Source organism: Megalops cyprinoides, chromosome 10, assembly GCF_013368585.1.
Source record: "Megalops cyprinoides isolate fMegCyp1 chromosome 10, fMegCyp1.pri, whole genome shotgun sequence".
In the NCBI taxonomy this organism is placed as follows: domain Eukaryota; kingdom Metazoa; phylum Chordata; class Actinopteri; order Elopiformes; family Megalopidae; genus Megalops; species Megalops cyprinoides.
Window position 1 is genome coordinate 11,594,379 of NC_050592.1, and position 21,659 is coordinate 11,616,037.

Here is a 21,659-nt window from a genome sequence, read left to right on the forward strand (position 1 = left end):
CACCTCTCTCTATGTCCCTTACCTCTCCCCATGTGCTAATAATCAATGGAGGAGTCAGCTGTCTATGTCTTATATAAGAGCTTGATGTGCTTGACTTTCAGAGATGCTTAGTGTCCATTTGGTGCAGGTGGTTTTCTGTTATTCCAGGGTGGAAACCTCTACAGATTGTACAAAGTGATGCCTACTGCTTTGTGCAATAGAATATTACAGAGTATTGAAGAACATATAGGAATGCACGAGATGTGATTTTCAGAGAATCATTTTTGCATCAATCTATGGTCAGAAAGATAATGAGAACACCTCTATGTTCCTTTAGTTGTGTTCTGTTCATGAGTTCTACCTAGGTCGACTGGTGCTTAGTTCTTAAAACAGAAGAGACAGTTTTATGACAGACAAGCACAGCAACAGAAACAGAAATGCTTACGGCAAGCCATTACCTTATCTTGGTTGTGTTTACACTCAATGCTCTCACGAGAGGGAGCAGATTAGACTAAAAAAGCAACAGCTCTTAATTAACAAAGCTGAGGTTCTGCAGGGAGACCGAGGCTGAGGGTAAACACTAGCTTGCAGTCAAAAGTTGGATCAGTGAGATGACAACGGACTCAGCCAAACAGGCCCACCTGGGGAGGCAGGAGAGCCATTCAGCTGTGAGAACCCTGACCCTACCAGCCCTCCAGCTCACAATGGCGTGGCAGTGTGCTGTGGACAAAACCACTCAATTCCCAGCTGCCTCTCTGAATTTCATATTGCCATTGGTAATGAGGGTTATTTGTAGATCATTGGATTTCTTCCCTCTTGGAGGTGACATCATGTTGCACTGTTGCCACAATTAATTTGTTATCAATACATGCCTGCCATTTGAAAAAAAATAGCATTTAAGCCAAGCAGAAGGCATGAAACAGATGCTCTTGCAGACATATCAACCTGGTTGTAGATTAACAGCATTCTAGGAACAGTATTCAGTTTGAGAATAGTTGGTTTGACAACATACCAGAGGCCACACCAAGAACCCAGTCATCCAAGTGACCCAGGATGAAGTCAGTTCTGTCACAATTCCCGCACGCAATCCCACTGAATAAGTTATGTCATTCAGTTTCCTCTTTCCATCCCTCTAATAAGGCTTTATTTTGCACTGTTTCCTTCAGCTGCTGTACATTTCCTTTCCATCTCTTCCATCAGTGGGGCAGATCAAATGGTCTTTGATTTACGCCTGTACGTTTTTCCGTCTCAGACACTCTCTCTTTACATACGTCACCCACCTCTCCTTTCATGTCCCCTCTGCTACCCTCGGATGTCTTTGCCTGCCCTTCATGTCTCTTGTCCGTTATATCTCTCGCTTCCTTTTGCCGCCCTCCCTCCCCCTCACCAGTGAGTCCTCCACTGTGAAGTTGAACATTCTCTTGGCATCCCTCTTCAGGTCCGTCACAAAGGCTCTGTACTCAGGATTCTGTGGCTCGCGGTACGTCAGGATCTTCACACTCTAATGAGGGCGGGAAAGACAGACAAACAACCGGACTAAAAGCTCAGTACAACGACTTAAAAATAACGTCAGATGACCAAGTGCCACACATGGCAGCAAGCAGGGAGAACACAAGCAGAGAGAGAACCATACAGTAGCTTCCAAAGAGTTTTAAAACTGGAAACCAAAATGTTGAGTGCAGAGAATATGGAAGATCTAGCTAAGTCTGTCTCTAGACTAAGCAGGCATTTAGATTTGTTTTTGGTTGGAGCTGTTCACTTTTGATAGCTGCTGATCCTGCCCCTTACACCTGTATCTAATGACACAATTTAAAAAATGACTTAAATTTAGACAGTGCTCACTGACATAGTAATTAGAATGAATTAGAATATCAGAACTAATATTAATATTAATACAGTATATATATTTAATTAACAGTACATACTGTTAGCTCCCACATAGACATAAAATAACCAAATCTCATACTCATTTTGCTAAGAATTTGGTTTGCCAATTATGTCCAATTTCCCAAAATACCTCAGAGTCCCTCCCATTCAGCTCACCGGACATTTCTCTCTTTATTTCTTTTTTCACTCTTTCTCAGCTGAGGAGACACAGGTCACGAAGATGCGTCCCCAGCAGGACCCAATCTCCCTGGTTTCTCCCAGAGCTCCTCCCCCCCGAAGGAGGGAGGCATCTGTTATTCAAGCTTGGCCTTTATTTTCCTTCATCGCAGTGGCTGGCCATCCAAAGCACATTCCTCCGAACTGGGCATATGATCCACCTCAAAACCCAAAGCACCTCCACCTCCACCCAGCAATGCTCACCAGAACCCTACTCCTACTTCCTGGGATCCAGGCACGAACCAACCTACTTTATCAAATCTAGAAGTTATAGTTTCGATTGAAGATTAACAACAGAAAACTGGAGGAAGATTTCTTTACTGTGGATATTGCAAAGGTCAGAAGCCTGATTACAGAAAGACCGACTGGCATCGCTGCTTTAATCAGCCCTGAATACAAAGACTAAGCCTAAATAAATTGCTATGCTCACTGCTAGACCTCATTTTCATTTCGAAGCTTTCATAGATTACATAGAATACAGGCAGTACTGTTATAGGAGTACTGGTTGTACTTGTTCCACTGTGTTACTCTGACCTCTTAGAAATCCAGCTAGTCTGCAGTAACAAATGAGAAGGAAATGGAGCTGCTTCAAGATGGAAAAAGTCATTTGTATTTCATACTTATGCCCCCTTAAAATGTACTTACTGCAGCAAAAATAAACAGTGGGTGGCTGCAGTGGTATGAGCACAGCTGAATTTGATGAATATGTGACAAAGGTGATACACCCTAATCTTTAAGGACACTCTGACATGGAATGATTTTTCCATAATTTTCCACATAAATTCCCAATCATTATTGTCATGTTAAAACATTAATTGGCTTTTAGATATATAAATATATTTGTGTAAATTTAAAGTGTAGATGCATTGTGACAGCAAACATGAAGCAACTTGCTGTTATGTTTCTCTAAACTGCAGGGAACCTTGTAAACCACGTGGAGCAGTGTAGAGACAATAGTCAAAGTGGAAGCTTCACAACACAGTTTTCAATTGCCTGCTTTTTGCTTTGTGAAGGGAGGTTGTTGATGGTTTGGTTTACAATGCATTTAGTATGTTTCTGAAAGAATCAATTATTGAAGTTCCAAACAAAGAGTCAGAAGGAGAATTTTCAGACAAACCCTACACCATTAACCAAACACACCGGTCGTCGGCATTACTATAAAAATCCCACTCACCACTTCCTTTCCACGTCAGCGTACCTTCTCTAACCCATCTCCCCCCCCCCCTTTTCTTTTTCCTTGTTTGTGATGTCCACATGGGGGGTCAACAACCTCGGCCCACGGCCAGGTGCGATCCCTTCATCAGACGCCAAGCAAAATAAAAGAACCGCTACAGCCACATCACACACAATCTTTATGCTTTGATTGTATGTAAATTCATATCTACTGAATAGGCAGTTATATTTTAGAAAAAAAAAGGTAAGCTTTGTTGTTTTTTTTTCTTCCAGCAATTGAGTTACCTGAACCAAATTTTTGACTCCTGTGTTGCCAAGGCACTCTTGGTAACTAAGCAACAGTATTAGTCATGACAGAATTTGATCATTAGCTCATTTAAGCTGAAACGCTTCTGAAAAAGTCCACTGGGTAAAATATGTCACAAGGGTGATGGCTACCTCCAGCCAAGGCCTCTGGACTCCCAATGGGATTCGTAAAATTGGTTTAGTTAAACAGATTAGGTAGTTAATAGATTGATTGGTGGATTTACTGAGTGATTGAGGGAAATTACGTTTGAGTGCCACTTTGCATAGGAGATGATGGAAGTTGAGGTTGTGGAGAGTACTTAGAAAGCTCTTGACTTCCCATCAGCCACTGCACTATATAATCCACTGCACTTTGCGCACTGCATGACAGCTGTTGCTAAGCATTGGTCTACGCCAACCTCTCCTCGTACCTGGAAGGCCGCTTTGGCAATGGGATCGTCTGCGTCTCCTCTGGCCCAGGGGTAGGCAGGCTGAGTGTCCAGGCTGCCGCCAAAAACGTCAATGTAGAAGAACACATACTCCTCCTGCGGTAGGCCGGCCTTGCGGAAGTGCACCATTAACTGCCGGAAAATGTCCCGTGAGCAGCAAACATACACCACTGCCAAGAGAGTGATACAGAAGAGAAATGACAAACTGTGTTGACAAATTGTGTCCTACCAACTTTTAGACAATTACAGAGCACAAACAGTGTTTCAGAATAAAAACTCAAACTTAAACTTTCCATTGCCCTGACCATATAATATAATATTTGTCACATATTATGATACTTTCTTTTGTTCTTCTTTTTTGCAGAATCTGAAAGTGATATACCCATACAACAATGTTTTAACAGAGCAGTCCATGTAACTGCTAAGCATCAAACCAGTGTTCCACAAGCAATGGTGAGGTGGTGTGTAAAATAAATCAATGTTTTGTTGCAAATATTCTTGAAAAGGGCTAAATATACAAACTCCTTTGATCCAAGACTACACTATACACTGCCCTCATGGAGTCTGAACCAACAGCCCGTATTCATGAAAGAATAATTGGACCTACCATGCGACACCTAATCGAATGGTAATACCTTTGTTTAGAGTAAATATTACTACAAAGGCAATCTATCAGAACGCACAGTCTGTCCCATATCATACTGTCATCACTCCTGAGAAGCAATGGGGGAGAGTGACAGTCAGCAATTTTTATGAAAAACAGGAGAAACCCTTCAAATGTCTATGAAGTAAACTCAATATACGCATAGGACATATAGTCCATTTTCCCATTTTTTAAAATACCCCAGATTGGTGACCATTATATAAATAACAAGAAACGTAACTATAAAAACAACTTCAGACCGCTTTAAACACTGTCATTTGTTTTAGCTCAGACTTGATTACGCTTCAGCCCGATAAAGACGTCCTGTTCTTACTGCGGGATTTGTTTACAGCAAAAATGGGCACAGAATTTGTCATATAATAACAACATGAATGATACGAATATGCATGCACTGGGGAAATAATTATAATCAGGCAAATGTGTCCCCAAAGAGTAGCACATACTTCCCATGTCTGCCTGCCATAGCCTTCACCTCTGCCCGGCCCTGGGGCTTGTCATGGCTGACAGCTTTGCTGTGACTCATGCCGCTGACGGCAGGAGCGATAATGATCACACCGAAATGGACACTACAGACACTCTCCGCCGAGTCGGCTTCCACTGGTTCAATTAACTCTCATAATGAGGTAATTACGGGGAAAGGGTCCTCACCCGTGCTCTTCTTCAGCGTACCCCTTCATTAGCAAGTGGCTGGAGAAGTCCTATTAGCTGTGGGATGTTAAATTTACGAGCTAATCTTCTGGAGATATGTGTGCTTTTTTTCTTGATGACTAAGGCTACAGTTATGTAAATGATAATTAGTGTACAAGCAAATTGATTCAGAATGTTTTCCCCATAACTGGCAAACGTAATTCATACGACTAAATGACCTTTTTTGACATTTATTTAACCTTCAAAGTCATTTAAAAATAAACTAAGTGCAATGGTGATCATAATTCTTGACCTAGAATGTAAACAAAAGAAGGATGTTCAGACTTTGAACACTGGAACCGATGGTCATAGAGAAACTTAAAACAGAAAATTAAGCAGCTTGACTGACAGACCATTTTACTAACCACCCGAGAGGCAACTGGAAAATCCACATAAAAATAAACTGTACTGGTAGAGCATTCACCGCATTAGAAGAACACAACAGTAGACATGAAACTAACAAATTTCAAGACCAAAAATCAACTCACAATTTCACAATCAACAGACTTTGTGCATGGAAGTTGCTCATGGTTCAATTTATAAGTTGTGAACAGAGAACAAGACAGACAGAAATAGTGAACACAATCAGACAGACACATGCAATAGAAGTTAGTATTATTGTGAGCAGTATGACTGTCAGAGCTGGGGTGAATGGTAGGTCTGTCAGAGCAGGGATGAGTGGAACATCTGTCAGTGCGGGGCTGAGTGGTAATTCTGTCAGAGCAGGGGTGAATGATAGATCAGAGCAGGGTGAGTGGTAGGTCTGCCAGAGCCAGAGCAGGGTGACTGGCATGTCAGTGAGAGATGGGGGCAAGCAGTGGCATTGGTGGAAAGGGAACAAGTGGCGGGTCTGTCAGAACCGGGGTGAGTGGCATGTTTTGTGGAGAGGGGACGAGTGGCTCAGGAAATCTCCAGGGGTGTGATGACATTCCAGAGGTCCGGGCTTCCTGTCCAGCGCTATTGTTTCAGGTTTAATGGCTAAAGCAGGATGCGAATACAGAGCCCCCCCCCCCCCAAACCAGAAAAAAAGAGGGTCCATAAATGATGGCCCTGTGCACCTCTCCCTGCAAGGGGACAGGGAGGGAGAGCACCGCACAGATCTGAGCCGCTGCCCCTCAGGTCAGCAGGTCATGTCACGGCAGTCTGAACCAGGAAGCCAACCCCTGCATGACACACATGCAGCTTATGAGTGACCTGGGACTGGAGGGGCTCTGTGACGCAAGTCCCCTCCCCTCCCTAAATGTGCAGACAGAGGCAATCACTGGAACCTAACTTCCTGTATCTACTCGTCCAGAGAAACCGCCAAAACAATACTTATAACATCAAACTCAAATACACACGTACTGCTGGGCTGCAATCTAGGATCAGTCTATAATCAAAGGTGACTATGAAAGAAACAGTCACTATGATGCAGTTAAGCACCTTAAAATGCCTGAAAGATCCTCCGATTTGAGAAACACATTGTAATGATGAAACATCAGCTGGTGTATTGAACATCAACACAGGGACACAAGCATTCTAATAAGACCACCTTACAGCTGCAGAGAACATCTCTCACTGCGCTTGATAATCAAGAAGAAATCACTTCATTATCACAAGTCACTGCTGTTCGGGGGATGTGCATTTATTTGCTTTGATGAATACTGAAGCTACATTCACAGGGACAAGAGAAGAGAACAAGACGGGTAAATTTGAAAAAGATGTGAACTTCTGCGCTCTGATTCAAAATACATTAGTTTTATTGAACAACAGTGCTGGAGAGTGATGAGGCAGTGCAAAAAGTGAGAGGTCAAAAATGAACGCTAATGCCTTCAAAGTGACCTGCAAAGGCACATGCCCCTCAGACAGTAGAGCTGTCCCTTCACAGGAATTGCAAGCTAGTGGCCATGGAACACTAAGACACGATCTGTGACAGCAGCACTAATAGTGCGTCACCTGTTCACCCAGCAGGAGGTCTGAGTAACTGACCGACTGTCCCTCAAACAGAAGCTGTAAGCGGGTGTAGCGAAGGGCGAGAGCAGTCACCTCACCCAGCCTCGAACCCGGGTCTACGGGGTACCAAACCTGCAGCTTGACGGCAGGCTGCAGGTTTTGGTACCCCGTAGACCCGGGTCCGAGGCCAGGTGGGGTGACTGCTCTCGCCCTTCGCTACAGCGGGCCTCCATCATGGTCACCACATCAAGATCCATGCATAGACGTTCCCTCCTCTCTCCCTGGGTTAACTGCACACACCTTCAGTCCAAAGGGGTCGATTGGGTCCTGATTGAGACCCTGTTCTTCACATCAGCAACACTCTGAGATGTCTGATTTTCACATGAGGGGGCATGCTGGGAGCACCAAGGTGTAAAAAAACAGCCCAGAATCAATTGCTATGGAATAACTGCCTCTTACAAAATGTGTCAGGTCTTCACCGCAGAGGTGTTACATTTCCACACAGCCACCCACCTGTGCTGGTTTTCAGTCCATTCAAATGGACCTTTATATCTATCTACCAACAGAGCATCTCTGTGTTTGATGCGTTTCCTTAATTTGTCCATTTCACCACCCTAAACAGTTCAGAGAAGTGGCCCCACCAATTTATTTACCAGATCACTCAGAATGTGTGCCACCTTGAATGAGAAAACAGCTTATGAAAAAAATCATAACAAAAATAATACATTTTAGGACATTTTCAGACTTCTTCAATCCCTTTTGGAAGGTTGCTCTATGGATGCTGCTGCATGGTGCACTTGAGGAAATATGAGCAAATGAAATAGGTAACCAGCCAGGTTGAAGATGGGTTGCGATTTTATTGGCCATAAGCATTCATTGCTTATTCTGACCCACAAGTATTCAACAGGCATTGCTTGAGTTAGATGTGCTTTTTCTTTAATAAGCTGTCAAACCCATCACCCATATAAAATGAAGTAATTACAGTTTAATGCAGTCCTTGAGGGTTCCAGCTGCTTAGATTGTCTCTCTGCATCTGATGTGATAATTTGGAATCCAACTTTCTACTTGGCTGAACAGGAAGAGTTCAAGATTCCATAACATCATAGCAGGTTTTGTTAAAAAAAAAAAAAAAAAAAAAAAAAAAACACCATTTATTTATTTGGTGGATGCCGATATCTGGGGAGAAGAAAAATATTCCAAGGAAACACAGCTGTGTAAATACAATTTAATTTTGAATTACAGTTTTGAATAGCTTTAGGCTTAGTAATTCACTAAAACAGCAACCAGGTATGGTTCAGAATTGATGATCAGTGTATGCTGCAAAGAGCTGAGACATCCTTAAGCAGACCACTGAAGACTGGCTGACAAGCCAAGGTACAGCTGTTTATCACAGGACTCAAAGCATTTAGTGGATTCTAGTTTCGAATGGGCATAGGGCATTCAGGACTTCAGTTCCAATTATCTCCATGACAACCTTATGGCCACCTGACTGGTGGGGCCACTCAGTGACCTGATGATTTAATGGTTAAACCGTGGACTGACCCGTGGGACTGGGGGCTGGAGACAGGAGATAGTATTTACTGTCACAACTACTGTTCCCACCCTCGCAGTCTGATAAGCACAAAGCAACAAGACAAGGACCAGTTTCACTTGCGCATTTTGGCAAACAAAGAAACAGGAACTGTTTTGTTTTCCTGTAATGCAACGATTGCCGTGTGCAAAGTTACAACTGATAAAACCCCTTACAGCTACTGCATAATTTCCCACAACAGTTTGGAAAAACAAAAATTCTAATTAAATAGAGGAATTGCTCTGGGAGTCAGTGCCTCTGTACAGAATGTGAAATTACAATCATGACACAATTTCAGATGAAGGGCCTTGAATTTTATGCACGATAATTATGTAGCTGCAGCATTATATTACAACTTGACAGGCTCTTGCAGAAAGAAATATGAATTAGAGCGCAAGTTCATTTCTTTAATAAAGCAGCAGAACCTTTAACTGTCAAGGTGTATTTGCTTTTATATTTTGTGAGCAAATACTTCCACAAAGTGTGGAAACCTACTTCGTGTGGTGTCTGACATTTTCTAACATTTGGATTTATGTTTTGATAAATGTGAAGGTGCCAATATGCCAAGCAGCCACGAGTATCTATATTCAGTATGGTTTGTCTTGTCTGGGTTTAACCTCAGATAAAATTATAATATTGAAGTTGGCATATATACCTGCAAAGTTATAGCATTCAAACGCACCATTTATTTCTGAAGCCAGAATCGGGAAAACACTGGGAATGCTCTAAACATGAAATTCTACATCTGAGCTTTTTAAAGACAAATAAAAACACTTCATATTTTCCATTTTTCATTAGTTTCTGCAGTGTCAGTTCAGCTACAGTTATAATCCACGGTTACATTTTCAACACAGTACACTTTGTAACACAGTGCAATATTTAAAATTAAATCATGTCTGTATTAATCATTTTACCTAAATTAAAAGCTGCAGGTATAATGGCACAGCGTGAAACATAATTATTTTGTTCATTATACAGTACCATATATCAAAAGGAGGATAACAGTGACTGGTGGTGTGCATAGGGGAATGTTCTGGAAGGTGCATCCATAAATGTCCAGGTCCTTCACATGGAAAATGACCTTCTAAAACTGCCACTGCAGATCAACAGAAAAAAGCTGTTCAATCAGGCTCACATGCTTGCCAAGTGCTCAGCCAAAAACATGGCAACATTTTCAAGAGGTGTGAAATGGATTAAATTGCATGTCCTTACCAGTCACCACTGCAGTTTCAGACAGATCCCTTTTTTTGTTGCAACACCTGGCTACAATGTGGAGTTAAGATAAGCAGGTTGGCACTGCAAAAGAGCATGATCACACATGTGCTAAACCATGCTCCTTTTAATGTCTCTTTCATCTTTACTTGAATGAAATCACTGCTGTGCAAATTCATGTGAAGTCAAAGAAACCAGAGCAAAAGATAATGGATGCAAACTGGATTAGCTCCAGACCAGTGTCTTGCACAAATGCAATTGTCCCCGATGCTGGAGTGAGTCTGGGTGATTCTCATCCCAGACACAAGACTCTGAGGTAATGTGCCCACAATGGGAGTGCAGAGTCAGAGCTTATACCGAAAGAGTCTCAGACTGATATGGATGTTTAGGTCCATGAACCACAGCAAATCAGAGGCGTTTGATTTACGTGGAGTACATTTTATGGCAGATGAAGAGAGTGGTCCTGTACTTGTACTACAGTTCATCTGCATTATTTTATGTACAATTCAAGTTGCACCAGATAAGAATGCTACTTATTTCTTATCCAGAGTTCTAAACGTAAAAGTAAAACTTTTGGGAAATCCGTTCAAATTTTCCAAGAACACTTTTTCAATCGCCACCAGATCAAAGATTTCTCAGTTATTTTGGCCATGTGCATATTGTTCTATACCAATCTAAACCTGCCCTGTCAGCGGAGACTGCAGACGCTGCTGGCCTTTCTATTTACAGGCACGGCAGGTCGCACACAGGAGCCCTCTAAGGGCCTGAAGGAAGCACTAGACACCCCTCCTGACAAGAAGGAGGCTTGTACTTCAGGGGGCAAGTCTGTGTGCCGATCGTGTGTATTCATGCGGAGTGCCCAGCGTAACAGCAACATTTTTGTTTGTTTTCTCCTCTACCTTTTCTTTCCACCGTCCCCACTGTCTGGCTCGTGGATTAATTTTTAACCAGTGCCATATGGAGTGGGTAAACGGGAAGGAAGAGAAAGCAAAGGATTCGGCACGGCCTTGTGGGTAGTTTAGTTCAGCATGGCCGCCCTCTTGCTCAGCAGCCATGGTGACAGAAGGCGATGTGGCAGCATAGACACAGCCTTGCAGTTGCTTGACTTCTGGGAAGTCCAAGGCGAGCAGTGGGGTGAGGTGAGATTTGTGAAGTGGTTCCACTGGCATGACATCATCTGTAATATTGTCCCTCCTTGTTGGAAGCCAATCCCTTTCCCTGTCAACATTTCTTCCGAAGAGTTTTGGTATGGATTAACCCATCAGGTTTTCATCAGTTCTACAGTTCATGTTTTAATGAATTCTTATAGCTTGAGACTTCAGTTTAGCGTAATGGCTATACCTCCTCCCTCCTTTTCAAAACCTCACTTCACATCTTGAGTCCTAACACCTACTATTGAACAATGAATCCACTGAAGACCAGGAACTGCATAGCTCATTTGTGTGGCCCAATCATTCTAGTGTCATGCAATCATATATAATACATGAAACAAACGTATTAAACATGCATTAATTTACATGACATGTATCCCATCTATAGGAAAGCATGATTTTCTTTAACACTGCTTTGCTGTAACATGGTGCTCCAAGTCAGATGTGAATGAAATTACACTGATTAATAGACTATAAGAGAGGATCGGTGCAAAGGGAATATTTCACTGGAGGAACACCTCCGTTGTCTCCCTCGGGGCCTGGGGATTGATGCTCTGACACCTGCGGAGCGCTACCCGTCAGCAGCCTTGATTAAAGGCAACATCACAAACGGCTCTGATTAATGGGTGAGAGGCCATCAGGCGGAGGACGTCTGGGCTGGAGAAGCTACTGACAGATTTACTGGAAGAGTTTAGTGCAGCTGAGAGATCAGGCCTCCTGTGCAAAATGCAAGGGAACAATGGAAGTCACACTCTGTGTGTGTCTGTGTGTGTGTGTGTGTGTGTGTGTGTGTATGCACATGTGTGAGTGTATGCCTGAACACGTTTGTGTGTATGCGTGCATGTGCACGTGCGTGTGATTCAATGCATGTGTTTTTCATTTGTAAGTAATATAACACAGAGTACAATTTTTTTCCCCTCTGTATATGCAGTCAAAATGATGTTTTCATATTTTAACATGAACATATTTTACCTAATAGTTGGCATGACGCCATCTATATGTCATTATAATACAGCATGTATCTTAAGCATTTTCATATGCCAAGAAGTTATCATTTAATCCATGCACTTCATTGTGTGACATTTAGTTAGCAGGGGTAGGGGGTACATAGAAGGGGTGATGCACAGTGAAATAGGAGTTACACATGTGGGGATGGGGCCAAATGTCAGAAAACGGGAGAATGCATATACTGGCCATATTTTCCCTGAATGTATGTAAGAGGTATGGAAAATATGTGTTCACATGTGACCTAGATACCAGAGGAACTACGTGTTTGAGTGGAATGTAACCCCAGCCCCCCTCCTCTTTTTTTGGTTCAGAACACCAACAAGGGACCAACTCTGTGTGCTGTACATGTACATACAGTTTGTCAGCCCATCACTGCAAAAGGAGAAACTTGGCTGTGGCAAGACCGCCCTTCTCAATCTCTCAGTGCAACCGACACTGGTACTTTCTTTAATGAAAGCTTTCTAAATCCAGAAATGATTGCCAAGCGCTCAGAACACTGTTTTCTTTCACTGCTCTGGGAGTGATGTTAAACATTGTGAATCACCCAGCTCCACGGATCCAGCCTGCATGTCTCCCCGTGGGCCTTTTCCTCTGCCGCACTTCTCAACTCAACTGGAGTGTACCGCAGTTTCAGCAAGCAATATGCTGTATTTATCAAAACACTTCTACAAGTATGGTTTTTATTCTTTCAAATCCTCTACAGAAGCTGCACTTAATAAACGTGCCCCACACTGGCCTGCTGTGTCTGCAGTGACGCAGCGATTATTGCGACATGCTGCAGAACCCCACCCAACGCCCCCCCCCCCCCCCCCCATTCCTCCTGCAATTAAAATCATTCCTCTTGTAGGATCTGTATTCAAGGATCTGCATGGATGTAGACTCATCAAAAAAGGGGAAACAAAAGCTGCTATGAATCGATGTGATAAGATGATATGGCAGAACTGCGTGTATGAATGGGCACTCAGATGTGATCCATTCATTTGCTGAAGCTCAATGCATCAGATTCTTTGGGTATAGACCAATCAGAATGACATTTTTCACTGTGCTCTTTCACATGGCAATATTTTGGCATTTCACTGATGCTTGCCAGATTGTGTAGAGACCAGCAAGTTAAGCTGCAAAGCGTTTAAATACCACTATTTAAGTTCATATTCAGTGCATACAATATACTTAAATGTTGTCATTTTTATCAATCATGTTGACATTTTACATCCATCACTGATGGTACTTGTTGCTCAAAATTGTTATAATTGCTTCCCGAAAAAAAAAAAACACAGAACTGTGTGTAAAATGAAGAAAGAACTGCAGCTGTGATGTCCCAGCCCCAGAGGAGAGACTCGTGATTTTTTTGTAATTGTCACTGTTTTTGAAATTGGGCCATGAACACTGAAATCCTAAAGAAGCACATTTTGCAATGTGTAAGATTCTAATCTGTCAACAGTTCAATTTCTGGCATTCCATAAAATGTTCTGAAATCTGAAATGCATACTGCTTCTTGTTGTACAAGCTGACTTGTACAAGTTTAAGAGCTGCCAACAGGCAATGTAAAAATCACCATTCAACACTGAAATAAATGTTCTAGCAGCTGTTTCTGGTAAGCCATTTCCCGTAGAAGCACAGGAAAAGAAGGCACAATGGCAACAAGATGCCTTCTCACTCTTATCCCCCGTTCATCTGAGTGAAGTAACACGCAGACAACAGCAACACATTTCCCCCTTCATGCCAGTTTGGGACTGTTTGCCAGAGAATAATGGTTTCCACGCAGCACCTTATCTGATTAAATTCATAGTCAAACACATACTTTAAATCAACAATAAATCATTGCTGCGTTGAGGTGATAAAACATGCAACAATAGTCTGATTTAAAATTCCATGGAATCTGCTGAACCCAAACTCAATGAATAGGAAAGATTTGCCAAATCATACAGTGTGACAAGTACTACAACCTGAAGGTTTTCAAATATTGTGCTTAATTGGGGGTCTTAACACAGGGATTCTGGGAAGCGTCATTCCTATGCCGTTGATGTGCCTGGTCTTTCTCAATGATTACAGCCCTGTCTTTCAATGGCTGATCCTGGTGGGGAAGTGAGGGATTGAAGTAACAAATAAACGCCCCTTTTCCCAAAACAGTGACACTGCCAGCCAGCCAACCAACTCCCAAGCCCCCTATTCTGTCAGAGAGTGAAATATTTCCCAGACCATCTGAAAGACATTTGCATAGGGGCATGGAAACATAGGGATGCTCAGCGCGAGGGTTCTTCACACACACGCACACACCACAGTCGCACGCTCCGCAGAGCCACTCTCCACCAATTACACAGCGGTGTTCCTCTCCATTTCAGCCGTGCCCTTCCCTTCACTTTACACACAGCAGCCCATTACAGCGTCCACGGTCGCTTTCAGGCGGGCGATATTTCTGCTGTGCGAGATACACTTCGGCAGATCACAAAGGCGACATTCTGCTGCAGATCGCATTACATTGCCGGGCAAGGCTGTGTGTCTTCAGCGTGGTCTGATGAAGCACCCGTTGACAAGTTTTGCAACTGTCAACAAATGGAAAGTTGGTGGACAGTAGAGAAAGATAAGCAATGCCACCAGGGACAGTGTGTGATGTAATTAATCTGGCAAACTCAGCCATTAACAGCAAATATAATCTGCTGCCACAACTTGTTATCACTGTTTTCTTCACAAAAACACCTAGAGTCAAAGTAAAAAAAAAAAAAAACCCTTCAGTCTAGCAGGCGTTGACAGTGACACTTGAGCTGGACGTAGCAGAGTTAGGAGCCACCCCCTGTGTCCTTTCCTGCTGTTGATGATGTGTATATTTATTTATTGGGCCCTGGGGACGGGGATTGGTGGGGGGGCATATTGTGAAACGCTTCCTTTCCACTGATGAGTCGCGGGGAAAAGGTCACAGCTCTCCTGGTGACAGACGAGAAGGCTTTGACAATCCGAGCGGAGCGAGGCTCCTACCTGCCCCAGATGATTTCGCTGAATACTACAGCTTGTACTTTTCCTTTCACCCGTTTCCTTGCCTGTGCCCTGGGTTCCTCCCACTCGCTGTACTCCCCATTAGTCTGTTTAACTGCCACTCTACCGCTCGCATTCATGCATCTAGCTGCCCCTTTCTCTGTTTCGGTTGTTTGTTTCGTTTGTTTCTCTGTTAAACTCTGACTGCGTCTCCATCTGCCTTCATGTGGGTAATCACCGCTCAGGCTTTTGTCATTAAGGCCCCCAGTCTTTCTTTTTTTTTTTTCAAAAGAATTTCATTGTTATTGAATTCAGTTATGTTGTTGAATTACACCCTGCCGTGATAACGATGTCAACATCGCTTTGACATAAATGCAGCAATTTCTAGAGACAGTTACAATATAATAATGATGAGACTTGAATATTTGTTGGTTTGAATCAGATTAGCGCACCATATGTGGACATTTTACTGTATATTATAGAACAGTGAAATATATTTTAAGATAAATTTAATCTTTTCTGAGATTTCTGTGAAATGTTGCATGGGTCTGATACATACCACTGGATTCTAGCAAGCAGCACCACATTAATCTTGTTTTTTATGCCTTTTCTCTTTAAATCACTTTGTGGTTTTGATCAAAAGGTCAAAGCAGAGAAAATTAACATTGTTAAAGAGGTGACCCTGTTGCAAAACACCACAACACTTCCAGGGTTAGAATAGGTTGTTTTTTTTATAGGTGTTTTTGAAATAGTGAAGATGAGATTGTGCCAAATTGGAGATAATAGACATATAGTGAGGTTATGCTGAATGACCTTTTAAACCAAGTATCTAATGTTGATGAAAGGCAAGGGTTTTTTTTTGATATGGCTCAAAATGAATCGTTGTGCAGTGAGAAGTGAGAGTGCACCTATTGTTCAGTTTCCATCCAGAGAGGGGAGTATTCTCTGTATCATTTTTGCAAAAACAATAAATAAGACAGTTTAGAGCAGACAATTCACTGTCCCTTTTGAAAGGAGAAAGCTTTCCCAGCAAAATAACCCTTTTGCACTGACAAGTTTTACAAATCACAAAGGTTTGGGAATAATAGGGATCATGGACAATAAGTGATTTGGTTTAGGGAGTATGTTCATTTGAAAAGCTGCTGCACAACCACCAGTACGATAGGGAGCCTATCCTATCCTTAAGCAACATCTGTAATTGATTTAAGGATGGCTGTGTAATTCAGACCATATAGTTTACTCAATCTGGTGAGATTTCTATCCCTATGTGTTTGAGTCCTGTTCTGTTTCATCTAAAAAGCAAGGGCACGGGGGCTGCTAATAGGAATTTTTTTTTCTGATTTATTCCAGTTGACTTTGCATCCAAAAGTCAAGCTGTATTCATTGACGAGGTTAAGAACTAGCCGGAGGGTTTTGTGTGGGTGTTGTCATTACAAGAAAATGTCATCTGCATAAATGGTAATTCAGTAGTGTATCTTTGATTTTTGTTCAGACAGAGCAAGCAGGTCAATGACTATTGCAAAAACTAAAAGTGACTTGCCTAGAACCATGGAGAAGGATGAATGACTTGAATGTCACACTTTAATGTTATCACAGTGAACCTCTCAGTGACAGGGTATGTTAATCACTTCTCAGAACAACCAGCTCTTCATTTAGTTATTCTCTCTACTGAATTTGCAGAAAACTACACTTATGTTCTACAGGCTTGTTCTCCCCTTTGCGATCACAATTGCTCCACTGTCATATTATTTGAAAAGGAGAATATACATTTAATATATGAGGTGCCATGCGAGAAATCAAACATTGCCTGTCAAATACCTTGGATGCAAAGTTGGAGATGCACTTAGTAGTGTAACTGCACAGTAATAAAACACAATTCATTTTATATTTTTTTATTATACCTTTATACTGAAAACTAATTAAAAAATAGTTCAAGATGATATTGCTGTAGCCTACACTACTAAGTATAACCCATGTTCCTGGAAAGATATTTCAGTTGTTTTCATGTTGCTAGACAGTTGTTGTTAGAACTTAACTTACAGATTAAATCATAAAACAACTTTTACTGCCTTAAGCTTTCTGACATTCAAGGACATGATCTGGCATGTCAGCAATGTTATGCTGTAATCACAAAAACTGTGTGTATATTTACCATGAATACACATTAAACAAAAAAGCCATTTTAAGGGTCAGGACTATGGATAATATGCTATTCTGTCAAATCACAGTGAACTTTATGTTGAGAATTTTTATGCTGAATGCTTGTAACCTTCCAGATGCAAAATGTAAATGTGCAAAATACATCCTTAAAACTGAAGGCTTATAGAGTCGTCCTCTTTTTTAATTTGAATTGTTTGTGTTGTCCAAAAAAAAAACAAAAAAAAAAAAACCCAACATGAACTACATTGATACGCAGACTTTTTCAACATCCCTACAAATGCCAGTAGACTAAAGAGAAATTTATATCACGCATGACTGTACTGGACTGTGATATTTCATATTTCATTCTATTTGTCATAGTTAATATTTTATGTTATTACGGTCAGAAAAATTGTTTTTGCGTGTGATACCTGCACCAGGTATCAAGAAATGCTTTGTGCTCTGGGAACTGTGACAAATGGGTGTTTTTTTTTAGCAATGGTGTTCCTATCCACTTTACAAAACTAGTGTCAGTAAATTTATCTGTACCTTTACACAGATAGGGATCGCATTGAACCTGCAATTTCTGCTTTTGGCCAATTGCCTTTGCAAATTGGGTCTTCTGGCCTTGCTATGTCTGAACTAAACTGTCAAACTCCTACACAGGAATAAGCAACATTCACCTTGGAGGGGGGGGGGGCGCATTTCAGGAATCTGTGTGTCTAAGGCATTTTCAGACGTATTTACCCAAAACAAGTCAGTAGCCTATGTACACAAGAGAAAGGTAATTATACCCCAAATGGCATAATTCATGCCAATAATCACCTAATGCAAATTATATGATATAGATTGCAGCTGAGGGTTTCCTTTACTAGCTCATTTCTGGATTCTCCTTTTCACCATGGAAACGATCTATTTTCATCATCGGCTCCTACCGAAATTTGAAAGGAATGGCACATCTGTCAAACCGTTGAGCTGATTTGAAGGCAGGCCAGAGGAATAAAAAGATTAGCCGTGCTCCGTGATACCGTGGCAACAATTAGGCTCTAGTCATTTATGGGGTAGAAAAATGAGCTTGGTTACTGAAGTACTGTACTAATGATCACCCAGCCTCATGGGTACAGACATGGTAATGATCATGCAGCCTCATGCTCCTCAGTTACATCCCCTAAAAAAAAATACAGAGCATGACTTTGAATACCGAATGCTGTTTTTGGAATTGCAGGAAAGCATGTTTGAATATAGACCTATCATGGCTGGTTGTGAATCCTTCACTCACAATTCCCTTGCCATTTGAGTTATGACACATCTGTGCCAAGGATGCAGAATTCTGTGGGACCTTTCTGGACCGCTGGCCAACAAAACACTGCTGGTTCTGAATCACTTCATTCAATGGCACAGACTTTGTTTTCCCAGTTCCGCCCCGCATACTCCAGGAGTGGCTCCACTCGGACAGGAGAATACAAAAACAAACAAGAAAACATAACCATCTTGGAAATGCACCTTAAAAGGGACTGGCTGAAATTGAGTGGGTTACACTTACTGCTTTCCCATACACATCAACTCAACGTTCACATAATGGCCTCTCCAGGTGACACATGAAAAATGGCGGACAATAAAACTAAATGATAGTCACATGGGCTGAAGACAACAGACCCATGAGGAATTATGTTGTACAGGAAATACCCACAGATCTGATATGTTGTGCACGGTTTCCTTATAAGGTAGCAAGGCGCATGACCTCTGTTAATAAATGTTTTTACAAGAGACATTTTTATGCCCACGTGGGAACTAAAAGACTAGGCCATAAGAAACCAATCAGGGGTTATTTATTGTAGGCACAAAACTTGTGTTACCTTGGCAGCTCCCACCCCTTCCCTCAAGTATGGCATCTCTACCACTGGTAGATTTATGCTCCCAGATTACATTTGCATGTCAGATCACCACAGTTGAGGGTATGCGCTGAGCTGGATTTCCTTTGAACTCCATATTCCAAGTCCAGTTTAAGAACTGTGCCCCTGCTATACAATATGAATTTCTTTGAACTTTGATTTCAAGTAGTTTCAAGTGCACAATTCAAAAAAAAAAAAAAACATTCATAGATCTAAAACGGCATGTGAAAATCAGATGACTGTCATTATAAAAAAAAAAAAATCCAGCATGTTTTCTGATGGAGAAATGCAGAAACTCAGCAATGAAGAAATGTAAATGTTGTAAAGGCATTGACACACATGCAACAGTTTAAAGACGTGCATTGCACGTCAGATACATCTTGTTACTCTCTACGAATCTTACCTTCTGTAAAACTTCTTTCCCTGCTGTCTTTACTGGATGACTCAGTATATGTGCTACAAAATTCTTTTCAGCAGGCTGAAACTACCGATTGTTAACCTCTGAATGGCTTCCACTGTGCAAAACCAATTTTGCGCACACTGCATCTAGACATCACAGTCCACTTTGATAGGGCTCCCCCATCCAGAAGAGGATTTAGGGAGATTGTCTTCACCTGTCAATTGTGCCTATCATTTTCTGTTTCCTTAGCTCATTAAGGAGACCCCTGTGTAATGAGGAACACACTGTACTGAATGTAACGGTCTGAATGTCCCAGTCTGCTACAGCTCAAATGTCTGCTGAAGGTCCTGCTAAGTGTCAGGCTGTTTCCCAGAGCAGAGCTGCACAAACAAAAATCCACTAAGTGTCCTTCTCTCCTCATCACCACAGTCTGAAGGAGGAAAGACAGCCCGGTTATCTACGCTCCCTCGCTCTCTCTCTCTCTCTCTCTCTCTCTCTCTCTCTCTCTCGCTTCATCTCTGCTTCCCCTCATCCCCATTCATCTCATTTGGTGCAGCATAATCTCTGTGGCAGAGAGCTGTGTGTAACGCTATTGGATATCTAACACATGACATGTTTCACCCTTTCAGCAGGATTATCATGGAGTTCTCTCTGTGGCTATGATCTATGGGATGCCAAATGCAAGACGCAATACAAAAACAATGACGTACATCCTTTCCACAAAAAAGATTCTTGAGGAAGATTTTGTGCATATTTACATCTGGGTTTCATATATATAAGAGGGCTATAATGGTGGTGAATTCATTATACAAATTCTGAAATAGCTGACAACTATTTTTTAATCAAAATTGATCAGGTTTAATAAGCATGTTTGCACTTGTGTTACATGCAGAAAAGGAGCCAGAATAGGTCTGGTTAAGCCCCTCACACCTGTCTATTATTGTAGCTAAAGGTGTTGAACTATATTCACAAGTAACAAACAGAACAAATGTAAATAAGTAAAACAGAAATAAGCCTACAGAAAAATACTATTAGCTATCTAGCTAGTTACACACGTAAAGCAATGAATATCATTTAAAACTTGAATGACATTTTTCAAAAATATATACAGGTTAAACCTCATAGAATAAGATTCGAACCTTAACTGTCACTGTCAACAGAAGCTTGCAATTGTGAAATAAGAGGAAGCTGTTCACTGACAAAAAGTCCACAGGAATAAAGTAATAAACACATTGAGTCGATTACTATACCCAGGGTTATAAGCAAACAAGTCTGTTAACGACAAGGGAAATCTGCATTTAAATTAAAGAAACATGACCGATACGTGTGCTGTTTACATTGCAAACAGAGTTCTTCCATAGAGGGGTAGAGTGACCTGTGTGCAGCATAATTTATGAGCAAGGCATCCTTTTGCGAAGGTAAGGAAATGAAAGGATTGCTTCCACAACAGACACCACTGTTTTGGCACATAAGCAAACAACTTTCATGTTCCTGCACTTAGGTATCACATTGAAAGCCTTGAAGACATTAAAACAAAAAGCCCTTACTAGCTCAATTGCAATTAGAATTGACACAAGCACACCAATTATGTTTGCTGAAGGCCATTTGACTGAAATTGCCATATAGCTTGCACTATTTTAGTGTCTACAAACAAATAATGTTTATCGATGTTCAGATATGCAGATATGAAAATAATTCGGTGTAAATAAAAATAGATTAATCTACAGGGTAATCAACTAACAGCAACAAATTAGTCAATCATTTCGTTTTGATTTACTGACAACGCTAACATAAATGTGTGTATGTGTATGCCGAGGAGATGTGTTGGGGAAAAACTGCAGAATGTAGCAAGGTTCCCCCACCTGCACTGGGATAAAGATACTACTACGTTTATAAACATTTATACTGAAACATTTATACTGAGAATGATGTTAATCATTGATGATTGATGATTGATGTTAATGTGATCTGAACTGAAGCACAGACATCACAACTAAAACTGTACAGGACATAAAGACAACCAACTTATGAATTCACAGAGCAGT

General features: G+C 41.5%; 1 protein-coding gene across 1 annotated transcript in view; it reads right to left on the reverse strand.

Moving 5' to 3' along the window:
• The window catches only part of npr1b (natriuretic peptide receptor 1b), a 58,195-nt gene that overhangs the window by 34,549 nt on the left and 1,987 nt on the right, over nucleotides 1-21,659 (reverse strand). The window contains exons 2-3 of the mRNA XM_036539153.1: nucleotides 3,972-4,159; nucleotides 1,367-1,480 (exon numbers count right to left, since the gene is read on the reverse strand). Of these exons, the coding sequence (XP_036395046.1) occupies nucleotides 1,367-1,480; nucleotides 3,972-4,159 (302 nt within the window). The remainder of the gene's footprint in view (nucleotides 1-1,366; nucleotides 1,481-3,971; nucleotides 4,160-21,659) is intronic.